The sequence below is a fragment of the Hyperolius riggenbachi genome, chromosome 4, assembly GCF_040937935.1.
Source record: "Hyperolius riggenbachi isolate aHypRig1 chromosome 4, aHypRig1.pri, whole genome shotgun sequence".
NCBI classification, from domain to species: domain Eukaryota; kingdom Metazoa; phylum Chordata; class Amphibia; order Anura; family Hyperoliidae; genus Hyperolius; species Hyperolius riggenbachi.
Genome location: NC_090649.1, coordinates 17,758,880 through 17,779,881, shown reverse-complemented (window position 1 = coordinate 17,779,881; position 21,002 = coordinate 17,758,880). Strand labels below are relative to the sequence as shown.

The following is a 21,002-nucleotide window of genomic DNA, read 5'->3' as shown; positions in this document are numbered from 1 at the left end:
CTCGAGGGGGAGACCCCAACATAGCAATCCCGCACATTAAGAATATCCAAACACATCTCCCTATATGCTGCGGAGGTCATGACCACCACATTACCGCCTTTGTCGGCAGGTTTAATGGTCCACCGATTCTGAGTTGACAATTCGGTTAATGTAGCCAACTCATCATCACTCAAGTTACTGTGCCGCAGAATCCCTCCATCTATGCCCCTCAAGTCCTTCTCAACAACCGATACAAATGTTTTTAGGTTAGGGCAGAGCATGAACGGGGGAAACCTCTTGGATCTATTAAAGAGTCCAAGGTCTTGTAGGCGGGGGTGATAGCCACAGGGTGGAGGAAGACATGACCATGTCTCCTCATCCCCCATGTCCGTCAAAGAGATTACGAAGTGCCACAAGGTCATTGTCCGACCATTCACGAGCAACTGGATCAGGGACAGCCTTTCTTTTAGGGTCCTGTTTTAACAATTGCATCAAAACACGTCTACCGAACAGATGCAAATCAACAACTGTTCTAAATACATCAATGTCATTAGTGGGACAAAACCCCAGTCCTTTGCTCAAAATTTCGGTTACAGTATCAGATAAATTTTCTCCAGTAAGATTGATTATCTGTGGAGCCCTGGAGGCATAATCAGGATTTTCCGGTCCCCTATTGTCCTGAACCAGACGATGACCCCCACCCAAGGTGGGGTTTACAAGTTTAAAGAGGAGGATGATGACGCAGAAGATAGCGTCTCGCATCCGCCCGCCACAGGTGATCCTCTTGGCTCGCTTGTTTCCCCTTTTGATTTTCCACCACAACATCCTTGACCCTTTTTGATTATTTTGTCTGGTTTTTTCGGCTGATTTTTTTCTTTATCAGCCCTGGAACGTGTATAGTGGTCTTTGTTGGTATTCTTCTTAGAATCCAAACTTGCTACACTGGCTGAGCTTCTGCTACTAACTGAAGAGTCAGACTCCTCAGCGTCAACAATTGGCTGTGGGGGTTGATCGGGAATTTCGACCGGCCGGACACCCGGCCTCCCACCCTTGGGTCTTGGGCCTTGTTTTCTGACGCCCTACCTATACGCAGTCCCAATCCTATAAGCAGTTCTATCTCTTACTAATTTTTGATCACGTTGAATAATTAGTCCTTTATTGAATTTTTTTATATGATTCTCTAACTCTTCGTTACGTTTTTTGTACAGAGGGTCCTCCTGAAATGCCTCCAGCGATCCACTCACTGAATCAATCTCCTTTTCTACTAACTCAAGATCACCCCCATCCAGTTCACTCATTAAGGTGAGACACACCTGGGCACATGTTTCAAAATTAGATTCCCATTTGTTCTTGAACTCCTGTGGAATATTGCTTCTATGGGGAAACACTTGAAAGCGCAACCACATAGGTGCAAAATGATCATCCAAATATCTTTTGTTGTATTTATTTCTTTTCATACAACTTAGTTAGCTTTCTAAAGCCTTCATTTATCAGCTGCTGGGCTTCTCTGTCACCACGCGACTGTGAACAGTCCTTCTCCACCTGCGACACCAATGCATCCCAGCGCAACATCCCCAACACTAAAGAAATCCACCAAAAATGTGAACACCAGACTGAGGCCCAGGGACTAAATCCCAATTAGCCCACAAATTAGCCCACAAAAGTTGGGTATTGCCTCCTACGGGCAGTAATCTGGTCACAATAGTGAAATATTAGTTGCGATAGAGACCTCTGAACTGCTTCCTTATTGGCTCACCTTATGACCCCGGCGCACGTGCGACGCAGGTCATCAGAGGGCGCCAATAAGGAAGCAGTTCAGAGGTCTCTGCCGGACACTGATAGTAACGTGGCTGAAGATGTCCTGCTGTGCCTGTATTACAATGACGCGTGTCTGATGAAGGGACAGAAGAGGCGCATGCATAAGCGATGTTATTAGGACCTACTGCTATGCCTCCTGGGGAGTTAACAACGATCATGCTGCTGCTGGAGCCGCTTGGGCGACAAGCCGGCAGATACCCACAGGCATTGCAGATGATTGCAGCGGCTGCTGCTATGCCACCCATGGAGTTCTACACGCTGATCCCACAGCTGCCGCTCGGGGGACAAGACAATGGACACCGGCATACAGATCATTGCAGCGGCTGCTGCTATGCTGGAACACCTCCGGATAACTCTGCTGCCACGGACCTCATCATTATGGGTGAGCTCTCAGTTTAATAGTAACGGTTAATTAGTGTAGCTAGGTTGGGGGTGGTTTGTGAAGTGTAGTGTAGTGTAGCTGGGTGGGGGGTACATCAGTGGTTAGTGAAGTATAGTGTAGCTGGGGGTGAGGTATCAGTTGTTAGGGTAGTTGGTGGGGGCAGAAGTGGTTAGTGTAGCTGGGCAGTATAACTTAGATAGAAACATGTTAGGGGGAGGTTAAAGGTCTATAGGAGACTCCTGGACCATGGATGCACCTAGATTTAGTATTTTTTTATTTTTTCCTGGTTTGTGCCCTCTAAATCTAGGTGCGTCTTATAGCGTCATTTTTCTCTAGGATAGATCATAATGGTACATGCTAGGCTGGCTTCAGCATGTAGTGTTGGTGGTGGACCAGCGGTTAAGAGAGCTGACTACCAAGCACTCAGACCTGGGTTCAATTCCCGGCCAAGACCTGGGTTCAATTCCCAGCCAAGGTATGTAAGCTGGCTTTTAAAAGCCTACAAATCTTTAAGCAAGCTCATTTTTCTCTAGGATATATCATAATGGTACATGTTAGGCTGCTTTCAGCATGTAGTGTTGGTGGTGGACCAGCAGTTAAGAGAGCTGACTATCCACCACTCAGACCTGGGTTCCATTCCCGGCCAAGACCTGGGTTCCATTCCCGGCCAAGGTATATAAGCTAGCTTTTAAAAGCCTACACATCTTTAAGCAAGCTCATTTTTCTCTAGGATAGATCATAATGGTACATGCTAGGCCGCCTTCAGCATGTAGTGTTGGTGGTGGACCAGCGGTTAAGAGAGCTGACTACCAAGCACTCAGACCTGGGTTCAACACCTGGCCAGGGTATATAAGCTGGCTTTTGAAATTCTACAATTCCCTGGAAGATGAGATCCTCCTCCCTCCGGGAGTGAGGGAGGAGGGAAGGAAAGTAATAACAATTAGCTAGGAACAAGCCTATAAGAGCCTAACTAAACTCTCCCTAGCAGAGTCTGTCAGCAGCTGTCCCTTAACTAATTAGTGCAGGCAGACTAGTGAGTAAAACGGCACAAGGACCTTGCCTTTTATATGGGGGGGGGGGGGGGGGCTCCAGGAGTGAGTGCAGTCTGATTGGCAACAATGTGCCTGCTGACTGTGATGTAGAGGGTCAAAGTTCTGCTCAATAGAGCATTATGGGGCGAATCGACTTCTGGAAAAGTTTGCCTGCTCTTGGCAACCACCGAAGTTCGCCGGCGAACCGTTTGCGACATCTCTAATTGTGATAAAGTTCATTATTTTCTGTAATGTACTGATAAACTTTAGATTCATTACACACAACTGAAGTAGTTCAAGCCTTTTATTGTTTTAATATTGATGATTTAGGCATACAGCTCATGAAAACCCAAAATTCCTATCTCAAAAAATGTGCATATTTCATCCAACCAATAAAAGAAAAGTGTTTTTAAAACAAAAAAAGTCAACCTTCAAATAATTATGTTCAGTTATGCACCCAATACTTGGTCGGGAATCCTTTTGCAGAAATGACTGCTTCAATGCGGCGTGGCATGGACACAATCAGCCTGTGGGACTGCTCAGGTGTTATGGAGATCCAGGATGCTTCGATAGCGGCCTTAAGCTCATCCAGAGTGTTGGGTCTTGCGTCTCTCAACTTTCTCTTCACAGTATCCCACAGATTCTCTATGGGGTTCAGGTCAGGAGAGTTGGCAGGCCAATTGAGCACAGTAATACCATGGTCAGTAAACCATTTACCAGTGGTTTTGGCACTGTGAGCAGGTGCCAGGTCGTGCTGAAAAATGAAATCTTCATCTCCATAAAGCTTTTCAGCAAATGGAAGCATGCAGTGCTCCAAAATCTCCTGATAGCTAGCTGCATTGACCCTGCCCTTGATAAAACACAGTGGACCAACACCAGCAGTTGACATGGCACCCCAGACCATCACTGACTGTGGGTACTTGACAGTGGACTTCAGGCATTTTGGCATTTCCCTCTCCCCAGTCTTCCCCCAGACTATGGCAACTTGATTTCTGAATGACATGCAAAAGTTGCTTTCATCTGAAAAAAGTACTTTGGACCACTGAGCAACAGTCCAGTGCTGCTTCTCTGTAGCCCAGGTCAGGCGCCTCTGCCGCTGTTTCTGGTTCAAAAGTGGCTTGACCTGGGGAATGCGGCACTTGTAGCCCATTTCCTGCTCACGCCTGTACACAGTGGCTCTGGATGTTTCTACTCCAGACCCAGTCCACTGCTTCCGCAGGTCCCCCAAGGTCTGGAATCGGTCCTTCTCCACAATCTTCCTCAGGGTCCGGTCACCTCTTCTTGTTGTGCAGTGTTTTCTGCCACACTTTTCCTTCCCACAGACTTCCCACTGATGTGCCTTGATACAGCACTCTGGGAACAGCTTACTCATTCAGAAATGTATTTCCGTGTCTTACCCTCTTGCATGAGGGTGTCAATGATGGCCTTCTGGACAGCAGTCAGGTCGGCAGTCTTACCCAGGATTGCGGTTTTGAGTAATGAACCAGGCTGGGAGTTTTTAAAAGCCTCAGGAATCTTTTGCAGGTGTTTAGAGTTAATTAGTTGATTCAGATGATTAGGTTAATAGCTCGTTTAGAGAACCTTTTCATGATATGCTAATTTTTTGAGAACGGAATTTTGGGTTTTCATGAGCTGTATGCCAAAATCATCAATATTAAAACAATAAAAGGTTTGAACTACTTCAGTTGTGTGTAATGAATCTAAAATATATGAAAGTCTAATGTTTATCAGTACATTACAGAAAATAATGAAATTTATCACGATATGCTAATTTTTTGAAAAGGACCTGTAATACCTGAAATTCCAGTTTACACATTACACAGATGGCAGCGATAGCCTACCTCAAAAAATGTATTTTAAAATGGCCCTAATTCTTCATATAAATTAACGTCTCACCCAATAACTTAGGGTGCGTACAGAGATGCGACTATAGTCGTTTAAAACGATCGTTACCGACGGCATTGCCCGACGATCGTTCGTAAAAAGTGCACGAACGATCATTATAACGACCGACCAACGAGATATGTCGTTGGTAAAGAACGATCCATTCTGCCAGATCTTTTCCAACGACCATCGTTCAAAAAGTAATGTCTGTACAACGATCGGTCGTTGATCGTTCGTTCTCAAAGCTTTGCACATGCTCAAACAGTTCTTTTTGACACTTGTGTTTGAAATCAGTTTATACATCATGTTGCGCACGCAACGCTCGTTCCAAGATCGTTCGTACACGAACGATGTTCAAAGTAGCCTTTCTTCAAACGATCATCGGCCGATACCTCCTTTAACATCGTTCGTCGTTCAGAACGAACGATCGTTATCGTATGTCTGTACGTACCCTAACTCTATCAGGTTTGAGGCTTGTGCAATTACCAGTGCAAGAGTGGCAGCAATTAAATATTCCCTTTGAAAATAGGTGAATTTTGATTGGCTTTTGTAGGCTCCACCCACTTTTCTGAATATTAATCCCAGTCACCAACTGTGCAAAGTTTGAGAACTCTACCATTAACAGTGTAAGAACGGCTGCAGTTTACATTTTCACAGTGAAATTTGTATTTGTCTCCGCCCACTTTTTGGTTATGGGAATTAAAAGTATCCTATATGTTATTCCACGTAATGTACCATGTGTGTGCCAAATTTCACTCAAATCCTTTCAGCCATTGTTGTGTGATTGAGTAACAAACATACAAACATTCGCATTTATAATATTAGTGAGATACACTGTATAATCACAGTCTGCTTAAAGGGACTCCGAGCAGTGCAGAAACTATGGAAAGATGCATATCATTTTAAAGCTCTCTTTCTCCTCTTTCCAATGATATATAAACTGCCGCCCTTTTCTTTTCAGTTTTCGCTATTTTCGCGATCAAAATTGCAGCGGCCGCGATTTTGATCGCGAAAATAGAGAAAACTAAAATGCGTAGGGTGGCGGTTTAGGTGTCGCCAGAAAGAGGAGAAAGAGAGCTTTAAAATGATATCCATCTTTCCATAGTTACATTGTATTACACAGGGCGACTTTTTCTCAAAGTCAGCAGCTCCATTCAGCAGAAAAAGTCGCCCTGTGTAATACAATGTAACTATGGAAAGATGGATATCATTTTAAAGTTCTCTTTCTCCTCTTTCTGGCGACACCTAAACCACCGCCCTACGCCTTTTAGTTTTCACTATTTTCGCAATCGAAATCGCCGCCGCGGCAATTTCGATCGCGAAAATGGCAAAAACTAAAAGGCATAGGGTGGCGGTTTATATATATTTGGAAAGAGGAGAAAGAGAGCTTTAAAATGATATGCATCTTTCCATAGTTTTTGCACTTCTCGGTGTCCCTTTAAACTAACATCACACAAGTAATTCCTTTTTTTGCTGTTTTTATTCAACACACCATGTAAACATTCATAGTGCAGGTGGAAAAAGTATGTAAACTCCTAGATTAATGACATCTCCACCTCATCCCGATTGAGATGTTGTGGCATGACCTAAGGAAAGTGATTTACAGCAGACAGCCCAAGAATATTCCTGAACTGAAACCGTTCTGTAAAGAGGAATGGTCATAAATTACAACTGACCGTTGTGCACAGTTTGGCTGAAGTTATTGCTGCCAAAGGAGGTTCAACCAGTTATTACTAGAGATGTGGCGAACGGTTCCCGAACCGTTCGCCGGCGAACATCTCTAATTCCATGGGCCTCTTACTACTTCCGGGTCGCAATGACCCGGAGTAGTACGCCTGCGCTGCCCGGCGGAGCGCGTCCCAGATCGCGCTCCCGTTGCCGGGCACTCTCTGCGCATGTGCGTGACGTCACTCATGACATCACGCACATGCGCAGAGAGTGCCCGGCAACGGGAGCGCGATCTAGGACGCGCTCCGCCGGGCAGCGCAGGCATACTACTCCGGGTCATTGCGACCCGGAAGTAGTAAGAGGCCCAGAGAGGTTCGCCAGGCGAACTGTTCGGCCCAACACTAGTTATTACATCCAATGGTTCATATAATGATTCCACCTGCACAGTGAATGTTTACATGGTGTGTTCAATAAAAAAAAAAGTGTAAATATTTAGTTATTTGTGTGGTATTAGTTTAAGCAGACTGTAATTTTCTATTGTTGTGACTTAGATGACGATCAGATCACATTTTAACACACGCACGCACGCACACGCACACACGCACACACGTGTTTCTTCTTACTCTTATCTTTGACATGTAAGGTTGGCATAAACGCACTAGTTTCTAGAACATGACTTCTTATTTTTCTTCTTGTCTTTGGCATGTAAATTAGGACTGTGTTATGCATAGTGATGGGCCGAACCTCCGATTTTAGGTTCGCGGACCGGGTTCGCGAACTTCCGCGGATGGTTCGGTTCGCGAAAAAGTTCGCGAACCGCCATAGACTTCAATGGGGAGGCGAACTTTGAAAACTAGAAAAAATTATGCTGGCCGCAAAAGTGATGGAAAAGATGTTTCAAGGGGTCTAACACCTGGAGGGGGGCATGGAGGAGTGGGATACACACCAAAAGTCCCGGGGAAAAATCTGGATTGAATGCAAAGCAGCGTTTTAAGGGCAGAAATCACATTGAATGCTAAATTGCAGGCCTAACATGCTTTAAAACATCTTGCATGTGTATACATCAATCAGGGATTGTAACTAGAGTACTGCTTCACACTGACACACCAAACTCACTGTGTAACGCACCGCAAACAGCTCTTTGTGTAGTGACGGCCATGCTGGACTACTGCGCAACATGTCGAGATTGCTCTTCCTCACTCAGTGATGTCAGGTAATGTGTGACTTTCTTCTCAACTTTCCATGGCATTGTTAAAAAGCTTACGTTTTGTTTTTAAATTACATTTTCTACTTGCTGTGTACTTGTTCAGTACCGCTACAATGAGAATCCTGTGGAGGCGGGCAAGTCTGCCATTGTGACTCCGGGTAATGGCCGGGGAATGAGGGTTTGAATCCAGTGTGGAGCCTGAGAAACAGCTACCACTACACATCCAAGGAGGGCAGCAGGCATGCACGCCCGCCCGCCCCGAGGTAGTGACCAAAAATAACAATACAGGAGGAGGACTTTCGAGGCCCTGCTGTGTATTTGAAATTAATTAACTTTAAATCCTTTAATGAGAACCAGTTATGGCGAGCAATTATTATATGGTTGGCAGTCCAAAAGATCTAATTTCACGAGAATCATATGGAGGCGGGCAAGCTTGCCATTGTGACCCCGGGTAATGGCCGGGGAATGGGGGTTTGAATCCGGGGTGGAGCCTGAGCAATGGCTACCACTACACATCCAAGGAGGGCAGCAGGCAGGCATGGCCGCCCCGAGGTAGTGACCAAAAATAACAATACAGGAGGTCTATCAAGGGCTTGCTGTATTTGAAATGAATGTACTTTAAATCCTTTAACGAGAACCAGTTATGGCGGGCAAAGATGACACCACATTCCTTTCACGAGAATCATATGGAGGCAGGCAAGTCTGCCATTTGTGACCCCGGGTAATGGCCGGGGAATGAGGGATGGGATCCGGTGTGGAGCCTGAGAAACGGCTACCACTACACATCCAAGGAGGGCAGCAGGGAGGCATGGCCGCCCCGAGGTAGTGACCAAAAATAACAATACAGGAGGACTATCGAGGGCTTGCTGTATTTGAAATGAATGTACTTTAAATCCTTTAACGAGAACCAGTTATGGCGGGCAAAGATGACACCACATTCCTTTCACGAGAATCATATGGAGGCGGGCAAGTCTGCCATTTGTGACCCCGGGTAATGGCCGGGGAATGAGGGATGGAATCCGGTGTCGAGCCTGAGCAATGGCTACCACTACACATCCAAGGAGGGCAGCAGGCAGGCATGGCCGCCCCGAGGTAGTGACCAAAAATAACAATACAGGACTCAGGAGGACTTTTTGAGGCCCTAATTGTAATGAATCAACTTTAAATCCTTTAACGGGAATCCGTTATGGAGGGCAAGTCTGCCATCCATTCAAGTGCAAGTTATGCACTGACTGCCAGGTATAATACAATGTGCAGTCACAGATGCAGTGAAAGATATGCAGTGACTGCAAACAGCCGTTTGTGTAGTGACGGCCATGCTGGACTGGTGCGCACCATGACGAGAGTGCAGGTGATGGTGGCTTTTCAGCCCATATGGTCGCCCGGCTGATGTAGCTCAATGACGGAACAGCGACTGTCCAGCTGATCAAATTTGGTCTGACCACAATGAAACAACGACCTTATTATCTTTGGTGTGCCACCCCCACCCGAGACACTCATATAGCCGGCGGTCATTGCTTCATTGTGATACGCAAGCCCCTTCACCGCGGCAAGGTAATAATCACGAAGGGGGATGGGCACATGTACATGCCTTTTGTTTTTTTGTTGCAGCCGCCTGCAGTGCAGCCACAAAAATTAGGCAGGCATGTGCACTCCCCAGAAAAATTAGTATAAGACCGCCTGAAATGCCCACACAACTTCCTGGTCTGCTTCAGGACGTCCTCTAAGCCTGGGTACTTTGAGACAAATCTTTGCACGACCAGATTCAGCACATGTGCCAAGCAGGGTACATGTGTCAGCTTTCCCAAATTCAAAGCGGAAAGGAGATTGCTGCCGTTGTTACACACCACGTTGCCGGTCACCAGCTGGTGCGGGGTCAGCCATTGCTCCACCTGTTTGTTAAGAGCAGCCAGGAGAGCTGGTCCAGTGTGACTCTCTGCTTTGAGGCAAGACATGTCTAAAATTGCGTGACACCGTCGTACCTGGCATGCAGCGTAGGCTCTGGGGAGATGGGGCTGTGTAGCTGGAGAGGAAGAGGCGATGGCAGCCCCGTTAGAGTTCAACTGCAACTCAGTCGAGGAGGAGGAGGTTGACAGCGAAGAGGATGTAGCTGGAGGAGAAGGAGAGGAGGTGGCAGGAGGCCTGCCTGCAAGCCGTGGAGGTGTCACAAGTCGGTCCGCTGAACAGCCACGTACTCCCTGCTTGCTGCCATCGGTCACCAGGTTGACCCAATGGGCTGTGTACGTAATGTAGCGGCCCTGCCCGTGCTTGGCAGACCAGGCATCCATGGTCAGGTGGACCCTTGACCCAACGCTCTTCGCAATAGATGACACCACTTGCCTCTGAACTGCACGGTACAGTTTGGGTATGGCCCTTCGTGAAAAATAAGTGCGGCCTGGTATCTTCCACTGCGGTGTCCCAATGGCCACAAATTTACGGAAAGCCTCTGACTCCACCAGCTTGTATGGTAATAGCTGGCGAGCTAATAGTTCCGCCACACCAGCTGTCAAACGCCGGGCAAGAGGGTGACTGGCCGAAATTGGCTACTGCTGTGGGCAGAGGAGCAGGAACCGCTTAAGGGCAGTGGCGGTGTGAAGGAGGGTGGCTGTGAAGGTTCAAGGGAGAAAGCGGATGAAGACTATGCACCTGAAGGAGGAAGAGGAGGAGGGTGGTGGCTTGTCTTTTGAGGGGTGCTGCTTTTCCTCAGGTGTTCTTCCCATAGCTGTTTGTGTCTTTTCTCCAGGTGCCTTCGTAAGGCTCTTGTCCCTACGTGAGTGTTGGCCTTTCCACGGCTCAATTTTTGGAGGCAGAGAAAACAGATGGCTTTGCTCCTATCTGAGGCACACACGTTAAAATATTTCCAAACTGCTGAGCCCCCCTGGGGTGATGGCACTACGGTGGCATCAACAACTGACCTTGAAGGGCATGTTGGCTGGCTGGCCATAGCTGGCGATACATGGCGCCGGCCACTTCCCCCAGCTGTTTCTGAGGACGCGCTCCCTCTGCTTCTATCATGGAGTCGTCTCCTCCTACTCCTCTCTGGCTCCCCCTCTGAACTGTCCCCCTGGTCATCTCCTCTATTGGGAACATTCGTGGCATCCGTATAATCGTCATCCTAATCCTCCTACCCAGCTTCGCTTTCCTCAGACAACTCCACAACTGCACCAACTTCAGGTGGTTCATCATCCTCCTCCTCACACGTTACGTCCATACTATCGCCACCTAACTCAGACAAATGAGGTGGTGTACCTGCGCCTTCTTCTTCTTGTTGCAGTAATGGCTGTGAATCGGTGATTTCACCACCACCACCAAATAACTCCTGCGAAGTGTCAAATGCAGCGGATGTGGTGCTTGTTGTAGCGCTGGTGGCTGCGGGAGATGAGGTGTTCTGTGTTAAATACTCAAGCACGTCCTCACAATTTTGGGAAGTGATGGCACGTGCCTTCTTCTGAGCACTGTACTTTGGGCCAGGTCCGCACGAAATCACAGCAACACCACCTTGCACAGACCTGCCAGTGCCAGGTGGCCTTCCTCTGGGTCTGCCTCTACCTCTTCCTCTACCTGGTTTGTCCATTTTGTCCATCTCGGGGGGAAGCTAGGTAAACACAGTGAGGTGAGTTCACTGAACACAAAAGGTAGTTATATGCAGAGAGGTGAGTTCACTCAACCCAAAGGTAGTTATATATGTAGTGAGGTGAGTTCACTCAACACAAAGGTAGTTATATGCAGTGAGGTGAGTTCACTCAACACAAAAGGTAGTTATATGCAGAGAGGTGAGTTCACGCAACACAAAAGGTAGATATGCAGTGAGGTGAGTTCACTGAACACAAACGGTAGTTATATGCAGAGAGGTGAGTTCACTCAACACAAAGGTAGTTATATGCACCCAGAAGTCAGAGGTTCCATGCTTCTCAGAATGTATGAGCACCCCTGTTTCTTGAACATGCTATCTTCTTCTGCATGTCAGGTTGGTAGGAGTGCATCTGTTTCTTGAACATGTCATTGCTGTCCTTCTTCTTCATCTTCTTCTTCCTCTTCCTCTTCTTCTTCTTCTTCTTGTTCTTCCTCTTCCATGAGTGCACTCTGAAAATAAAATATAAAACATTGTCAAAAACAAAACACAAATTGAACACTTTAATATGTTTTTGTGCAAGTAAAATGGTAAAACGTCAGGAACTGGACTTCCGGAATTTGCAAGGTATGTCCTCAAACCACTGCACAGCTCCCCCTCTTCTTATTAGTTACCCACTGATTCAAGGTGTAACTTTTGGTTCTTCCAGACAGATTCTTATTCATGTTATAGAAACTGGATGGGTGCTGCCAGTTTAGATCTTCCTGACTGATATTGTTTGCTAGGTTGGCTAGCTCCATTTGAGGATATGCTGAATAATTTAGAGCCACTATGTGCATAACAAGGTCATTATAGTATTTGTCGTCTGTTTGTTACAGTCTATAAATAGGGATGGTGGCCTGAGTCTGGGTGCTGGTCTAGGTGCTGGTTTTGGTGCTGGCCTAGGCAGTGCTGTGATAGCAGCATATGGCCTTGCAATCGCTGGGCAAGTTGTTGGCAGCAAGTGTGTGATCTTTTGCTGGTTGCCACTTGCCAGATTTCAATTCAGCATGTATGTTCACAGGCTGGTTAGTGAGATCAACAGTGGATGTGACATCCTTTGTACTTTTACTCTCTTCAATTTCATGCAGAAATGCTGGATCTCACATCTTGTACCACAACTTGTATCACATTAGATGCAGCAGTTTTCAGATGGGGTTCAGAGCTGATCACTGTAGATGTTGCTGTAGACAAAAAAATCTTTTAGAGGCTCGGGAACAATAAAAGATGGAAGTTGGACCTTGAGTGAATCTGACACGTTAGGAGTAGAAGTAGAGAGTTGCTGAACTACATTTGTCGTCTCAGAGCAAGCAGACTGTTTAACACAATTTTGACAGCAGCAGCTGGAGTAGTTAGTGGCAGCAGAGTAACCCATGGACCCTAGTGGTGGGAACACAGCAGGACTAGAATAAACATTTGACAGCAGCAGTGGTAGGAGGAATTTGTGGCAGCAGAGTGTATGTGTGGACTAGTGTAGACCCTGGCGGTGGGAACACAGCATGAATAAAATGAAACAAAAAACAAGAGGTTCCAGGCAGCAGTCGTAAAGCCACAGCTGGGGCCTCGAACAACTCAGACAGCACAATTTTCAACCCGGACACCCCAGATTGAATGCCATAAATTTATTATATGGCAGCAGTTGATGGCAGCAGGGTAGGTTGTGGAACCTGGCAGTGGGACCACAACAATAACCAAAGAAAATTCTGACACCAGGAGGTTCCAGGCTTTCTACGGTCACATGACCATTCTCCCGGCTCGCTGTGGTCACATGACACTGCTCCAGGCTTACTGTGGTCACATGACAGTCCTTCAGATTCACTGCGGTCACATGACAGTCCTTCAGATTCTCTGTGGTCACATGACAGTGCTCCAGGCTCGCTCCAGTCACATGGCAGTGTTCTAGGCTCACTGTGGTCACATGACAGTCCTCCAGGCTCTCTGCAGTCACGACAGTGCTCCAAGCTCACTGCGGTCACATGACAATGTTCCAGGATCATTGCGGTCATATGACAATGTTCCAGGCTCATTGCAGTCATATGACAATGTTCCAGGCTCATTGTGATCCCATGACAATGTTCCATGCGCATTGCGGTCACATGAGAGTGCTCCAGGCTAACTGCGTTCACATGACATTTCTTTAGGTCAAAAGTAGTGGGTCTGCGTATGTGCGGGAGAGCCTACGCTTAGGTAAAGTCAGTATTCTTTTTAAAAATGTGTTAAACCAGTCACTGTGACTCAGTGCAGCTCTCTACAAAGAGACTCAAGTTATATAGTTTCCTTCTGTCTATACACTTATAGTCTAAAGATTCCCTCTCCTTCTGAGTAGATCACAACATTTTCTCACCTTCTGACATCTGCGGACAAAAAGGTTTTGGAAGCTGAACTACAGAAAGACATCAGCAAAATTGAGATTCTCTCCCTGCAGCAATTTGATACAGAGATGTCATTCCAGAGAAAAATTTGGTAAGTGCAATCTTTTGGAATTCAAATATTCTAACTTGCCAAAGAGCTTGCTGTGCATAGATCCAAACCGATAGCCAGATGACTCCGTCTGCATGAGATTGTGCCAGGTTATAAAACATTAGATCTCCTAACATGTCAGACCAAAATATCTCACAAGGGTTTTGAACAGAGTGCCCAGAGAACTCTTGGTGACCCAGAGTCACTAGGACAGTATAAGGGGCTAAAAGAGATCGAAAAACACTCCTATAAATAAATAAATAAATAGTGCTAAATATAATTGGAGGCTGTCATTGAGGTTGTATCACTAAAATACAGTAAAATTGCCTTGTGCAGATAAACTGCACTACATGCGTAATGCATGTTATAGTTTCCTTTTCCCCTCCCTGGGATATAAATGGTGTACCCACATGGACTGAACCGCAAGAATGCTCAAATACATCCTCACTCTTCACAGGAAAGGGATACGTACTACTTAAAGGGAGACTACAAGTCTAGCATAAGTGCATAGCATGTAATTCCCAAACTATAGTTATCCTACCTACCTTTGTCCTAAAAGAGCTGTCCTCTTTATGGAAATTTAAATCCCCCCCCCCCCCCTTGTCACAGTAGCTAGTAATGGAAAAAAACATTTTACATAAATACGTAAAATAAAAATTACATCATTTAATAGTTGGATAAGAAGGCTTTTCAGTCAGAAAAATACCATTACAATTGCTGTAATTTGCAAATACCGTCTTTCCCCGAAAATAAGACACTGTCTTATATTAATTTTTGCTCTAAAAGATGTGCTAGGGCTTATTTTCAGGGATGTCTTATATTTCTATCAGGAATGTCTCTCGGTAGAACATTTCCTGTTTCTTTGTACTGTGATGTTCATGGATTTGAAAGTATGCTTCTGTACTGATCAGGCACCTGCCCTGTCTTCCCTGCACACAGCTGATAACCTTGCTGTGTGCTGGGATGACAGGATCAGTGATCGACTGGCACTGCACCACTGTGTCCCCACTCACTGGCTGCCTCTTCCTCCTCTCTAACTTCCGCTAGGGCTTATTTTTGGGGTAGGGCTTATATTTCAAGCATGCTTAAAATTCCAGCTAGGGCTTATTTTCAGGGTAGGTCTTATTTTCAGGGAAAGAGGGTAGAGAGGCTCTGTGCTACAAATGATCTTTGAACTTAACGTGGACATACATCAGGCAATTTTGTGGGCCGATCAAAAATCAGTGCCGCAACATGTCTGCCCGATCAATGTTTTGATTATTTCAGGCTGAAATCTGTCAAGAGGATTGATCAGACCTGTTGAAAAATCTCTGTCACATATGCTCCAATTGGGTGCGCAGTGGTAACGGCATTCAATCGATGTTTCCAACAGACTTCTTGCCAGCCCAAAGTGTAAAGTCCCCCCATGCCTGTGAACAGTGTTTTAAAATCTCACTTGTCCTTCATCACAATTCCTCTGCTGTCAGCGTGGGGTCCGCCTTTACAACAAGTGCCTATACCATGTGGCCTGTAGAGATGTAGCGAACATCAGATTTTGGGTTCGCGAACTGCGAACATGAATTTCCTCAAAAGTTTGCAAACCGGCTGTTCGCTGAGGGCTCCATAGACTTATATGGCAGGCAAACAGCCGCTGACTTTAGCAGTTAATAGCAAAGCCCCCTTACATGCTAGAAATACCAACTTTGCAGGGTATGTGAATAGGGACAGTGGGTACAAGAGGAAAACGTTTTTCAAAAAGACCTTATAGTTTTTGAGAAAATCGATTTTAAAGTTTCATAGGAAAAAAGTATACATTTAAATGCATTAAATGACAGATAATGTAGCAAACCTAATGGTAGTGTAAATGTACATATATCAAAGAGAGCAAGGAAGGAATTTCATGATTGGGTTTCCATAGAAACCCCTCCAGAGCCGCAACGCTTTGGCCAGGGATCGCTATACAGCCGCAATATGGCTGTAGAGAGATCCCCGGCAAATGTTCCTATTTTTTTGAAACTTTTTTGTTTTATGTTCAGAGTAGTAAATTTAAAATTGTGGGGTCCCCACTCTCAAGCCTCTTTAACCCCTTGTCCCCCATGCAGGCTGGGATAGCCAGAATGCGGAGCCCCGGACAACTGGGGCTTTGCACCCTGCGCTATACCAGCCCACATGGACCATGGTATGGGGGGAGGGCCCTGGGGGAGAGGGGCGGCCAAGCCTCCCTCTCTCCCTCGGAGCCCTTGTCCAATCCATGCACAAGGGGCTATTCCCCACCTCCGGTGCCTGGGGGGAGAGATTCATGGTGGCATCTGGGAATCCCCTTTAAGAAGGGGACCCCCAGATACCCACTCCCTCCCAGGAGAAAGGCGTATAGGGGTACAAAGTACCCCATACACATTTCCACAAAGGGTTAAATTTAATAAAAATACAAGAACGAAAAAAGTCCTTTATTAATCTTAATTAACCAGAAATACAGGGTGGGCCATTTATATGGATACACCTTAATATGGCCATTTATATGGATACACCATTTTATGTGAATGGTGAAATTAACAAACAAAACCACCGCTATTGGTCTGACACTAACCCACATTGGATAGATCCCTCCAAGACTGTTGAAACAAAAAAATTGATGGTATGGTGTGGTATATGTGGTGTATCCATAGATAAGGTGTATCCATATAAAAGGCCCACCCTGTACTTACCTGTACCTTTAAAAAAAGTTCCCACACCAATATCCTTGGAAAAGGTCCCACGCCAATATCCTCTATCTCGCGACCTTCTTCTTGTTACATTGATTGATCTCTGTGCACCTGATGCCACACACCACACACAGATGCGTCTCCCTCTGTGGCTTTCTGCTCTCCTCCCCGCACACTGCAAATATCCCCCTTACCTACACTGGCACCTTGGAGCACCCTGATAGGTGCTATGGGTGCTTTAGGATGCCAGTGTAGGTGGGGGTGATAGGTGCAGTTTGTGGGGAAGACAGCGGAAAGCCATAGAGGGAGATGCAGCTCTAGCTACACTTAGTATAGCAGAGCTGTGCGCGGCGGTGTTGTCGGGTACGCAGAGATCTTCAATCAAGTAACAAAAGGTTGCAAGATAGAGGATATTGGCGTGGGACCTTTTCCAAGGCTTTTGATGTGGGAACTTTTTTTTTTTAAAGGTGCAGGTAATTATTTCTGGTTAATTAACCTATTTTGGTTCCTGGACGTAGAAACTACGTCCAGGAACCATGCGCGCTACCGCCCCGCGGTTCGTTAGCCAAGCAATCAGTGAATCGGGCTATTGTGCCCGATCACTGATTCCTCTCCCCCGCTGAAAAAGCGAAAGCTTCTCTCGGAAGCTGCGGCTTTTCTGGCTGTTACCTCCCCCATGCGTCGCTCTAAGGGTGTGTTACGCTTAGAGTGACGTCATGTAAACAAACTCATGGCCGCCATCTTGTGGCCAAAAAGTAATACTACAACTAAAAGTAAAAAAAAATGAAAATCAACACACATTTACATTATAAACCTATTGTTTACTTCCCACCCTCCCAAAACTACCCAAATAAAATGTTTAATATAAAAAAAAAAACCATTACAATAAAAAAAACATGTAAATATTTACCTAAGGGTCTAAACTTTTTAAATATCAATGTAAAGATTAAATATTTCTATACTTTTTTTATTTTAAACTTGTAAATAGTGATAGATGCGAAACGGAAAAAATGCACCTTTATTTCCAAATAAAATATTGTCGCCATACATTGTGATAGGGACATAATTTTAACAGTGTAATAACCGGGACATATGGACAAATACAATACGTGAGTTTTAATTATGGAGGCATGTATTATTTTAAAACTATAATGGCTGAAAACTGAGAAATAATCAATTTCTTCCGTTTTTTTCTTATTCTTCCTGTTAAAATGCATTTACAGTAAAGTGGCTCTTAGCAAAATGTACCCCCCAAAGAAAGCCTAATTGGTGGCGGAAAAAACAAGATATAGATCAGTTCATTGTGATAAGTAGTGATAAAGTTATAGGCTAATGAATGGGAGGTGAACATTTCTCAAGTGAAAACGACAGAACGCGAATGGGTTAAGATTAATAAAGGACTTTTTTTTATTGTTGTGTATTTATTTCATTTAACCCTTTGTGGAAATGGGTAAGGGGTACTTTGTACCCCATACTCATTTCTCCTGGGAGGGGGCGGGTATCTGGGGGCCCCCTTTTTAAAGGGGACTCCCAGATGCCACCATGAATCCCCCCCCCTTCCCCCAGGGAGTAGTCTCCCCTACCTCCTTCTGGGGCACTGGTGGTGGGGAAGAGCCCCTTGTCCATGGATTAGACAAGGGCTCGGGAAGGGGGGGGGAGGCTTGTCCGCCCCTCTCCCCCGGAACCCCCCCATACCATGATTCATGTGGGCTGGTATAGCTCAGGGTGCAAAGCCCCACTCGGCTGGGGATCCGCATTCTGGCTATCCCAGCCTGCATGGGGACAAGGGGTTAAAGAGGCTCAGGAAGGGGGACCTCATGTAATTTTTTTTTTTAATTTACCACTCTAAACATTAAAAAAAAAGTTTTAAAAAAAAAGAAATAGCCTATTAAAAATAGTCATATTGTGGCTGTATAGCGATCCTTGGCCAAAGAGTTGCGGCTCCAGACGGGTTTCCAAGGGGTCCGTACGCACTGCATACGGAACCCCCTGGAAACCCCGTCATGAAATCCCTTGCTCTTTCTTTTGTTATATGTAGATTTACACTACCGTTAAGTTTGCCACGTTATGTCATTTACCACATTGAAATGTATATTATAAATTTTCCTCTTGTACCCACTGTCCATTTTCCCCTAACCTTGTAAATTTGGTGTTTCCAGCATGTAAGGGGGCTTTGCTATTACTCGCTAAAGTCGGCAGCCACTCGCTTGCCATTAAAGTCTATGGAAAAAAGGTGGACACGTTTTTTGTTTTTAAATTTTGTGCAACGTGAACGGCAAACCGGCCAATGTTTGCAGAATACTGCCTGCCGGCCAACTGTTCAGGCCATCTCTAGCGGCCTGTACCACATCGCACCAGGCCCGTAAGTGATGTCACAAACATGCCTGGTGCCACTCTGTACAGGCACTTGCAGTAAAGTCGGAAACGACTGTGAATGAAGAGGAGACCATTGGACATATGTCTTTTTTCAACCCAAATAACTATGCAACTATGTAACCATTCTTATGCTTGGGGGGGGGGGGGGGGGGCTGAGCCAGGCAGGTGGCGGAAGCACAAGGGCTATATTTGAATTCATGGGGAGATGTAACATAAACAGGTCAGCGGTGTATGCAAAGGCAACAGATCCCTCCCCTATCAGATTAAATCAGAGAGAGATCTGTTTCATGATCAACCTCCCTATACATTGACTGAAGCCTCGCACACCTGTATCATGCATGTCGCAAGTCAGGGGTTGGAACCAGCGGCAGCTCCAGCTTCAGATTTTTGGGGGGGCTCAAAAGGGGCACAATGGCTGGCCGGCGGGGCTCATGGGGGAAATTTGCGGCGGAAAAATGGGTATGGCCATGATGTCATGTGGGCGGGGCTAACTGTAATGTACTTGTACAAGCTAATGTAGTTACAAAAAAAAAAATGAAGTAAATACACATAATGACAGACAGCATTTCCCCATTAAATACACGTAATGACAGACAGCGTTTCCCCAGTAAATGCACGTAATGAGAGATAGCGTTTTCCCAGTAAATGCACGTAATGAGAGACAGCGTTTCCCCAGTAAATGCACGTAATGAGAGACAGCGTTTCATCAGTAAATGCACGTAATGAGAGACAGCGTTTCACCGCTAAATGCACGTAATGACAGACAGCCCTTCACCAGTAAATGCACATAATGAGAGACAGCGTTTCACCAGTAAATGCACATAAGAGACAGTGGTAGGCTGGGCGGAAGGACTCAGGCCTGGCTGGTGGTGGTGGGCCAGGGGGCCCAGGGCAGCTCAGGCCTGGCTGGTGGTGGTGGGCTTGGGACCCCAGGACAGCTCAGGCCTGGCTGGTGGTGGTGGGCAGGCACCCCAGGTCAGCTCAGGTCTGCCTGGTGGTGGGCTGGAGACCGCAGGCTCAGGCCTGGCTGGTGGTGGTGGGTGGGGGCCCCAAGGCAGCTCAGGTCTGCCTGGTGGTGGGCTGGGTTGGAGGCCCCAGGATCAGGCCTGGCTGGTGGTGGTGGGCTGAGGGCCCCAGGGCAGCTCAGGGCTGCTTGGTGGTGGGCTGGGCTTGGAGGCCCCAGGCTCAGGCCTGGCTGGTGGTGGTGGGTGGGGGCCCCAAGTCAGCTCAGGTCTGCTTGGTGGTGGGCTGGGTTGGAGGCCCCAGGCTCAGGCCTGGCTGGTAGTGGTGGGTGGGCGCCCCAGGTCAGCTCAGGTCTGCCTGGTGGTGGGCTGGATACCCCAGGCTCAGGCCTGGCTGGTGGTGGTGGGCTGGGGGTGCTCACATCAGCATCACATGTAAAAAAAACAAAAAAACATTCAAGCTGGCTTGGCTGCCCACTCCACGGTAACCCACCTTGAGTCCTGAGTCCTCCTGCTGCTGAGCAAGTGACTGAGCTGGCTGAATGAGTCCCCGGGCGGCAGAGGTGCTGCTGCTAACGGGCATGGGAGCGAAGCGGCAACCAAGCCTCAATCTCTGCTCTGAAGCTTGGGAGGGGCGGGCAGGCCAGGCCAGGTGAGACTGAGTGCACTGCACACTGTCTGCTGCGTGTCACGTGATGACGTCGTCACGTGACACAAATCCACAAGCGTTCCTTTGCGGGGCCGCTCTGTGCCTCAGCCTGGTTACGTGCCGTGCATACTGGCTGTCTGTATAATTACCCGGGGCGGGTTTCCTACTGGCAGCCATGCCAGCCCTCCTCCAGTCCTCCTCCAGTCCTCCTCCTCCTTCCTTCTGGACCGCAAGTACGGACTTGCGGCCCGCGGGGGAGCTTTAGGGGGGCTGACAAGTTGATAGCTGGGGCTGA

At 46.7% G+C, this 21,002-nt stretch overlaps 1 protein-coding gene across 1 annotated transcript in view; it reads left to right on the top strand.

The window, feature by feature from the left end:
• Nucleotides 1-21,002, top strand: part of LOC137504562 (E3 ubiquitin-protein ligase RNF213-like) — a 526,907-nt gene that overhangs the window by 109,815 nt on the left and 396,090 nt on the right. Inside the window, exon 10 of the mRNA XM_068233144.1 lies at nt 13,906-14,042. Within this exon, the coding sequence (XP_068089245.1) occupies nt 13,906-14,042 (137 nt within the window). The remainder of the gene's footprint in view (nt 1-13,905; nt 14,043-21,002) is intronic.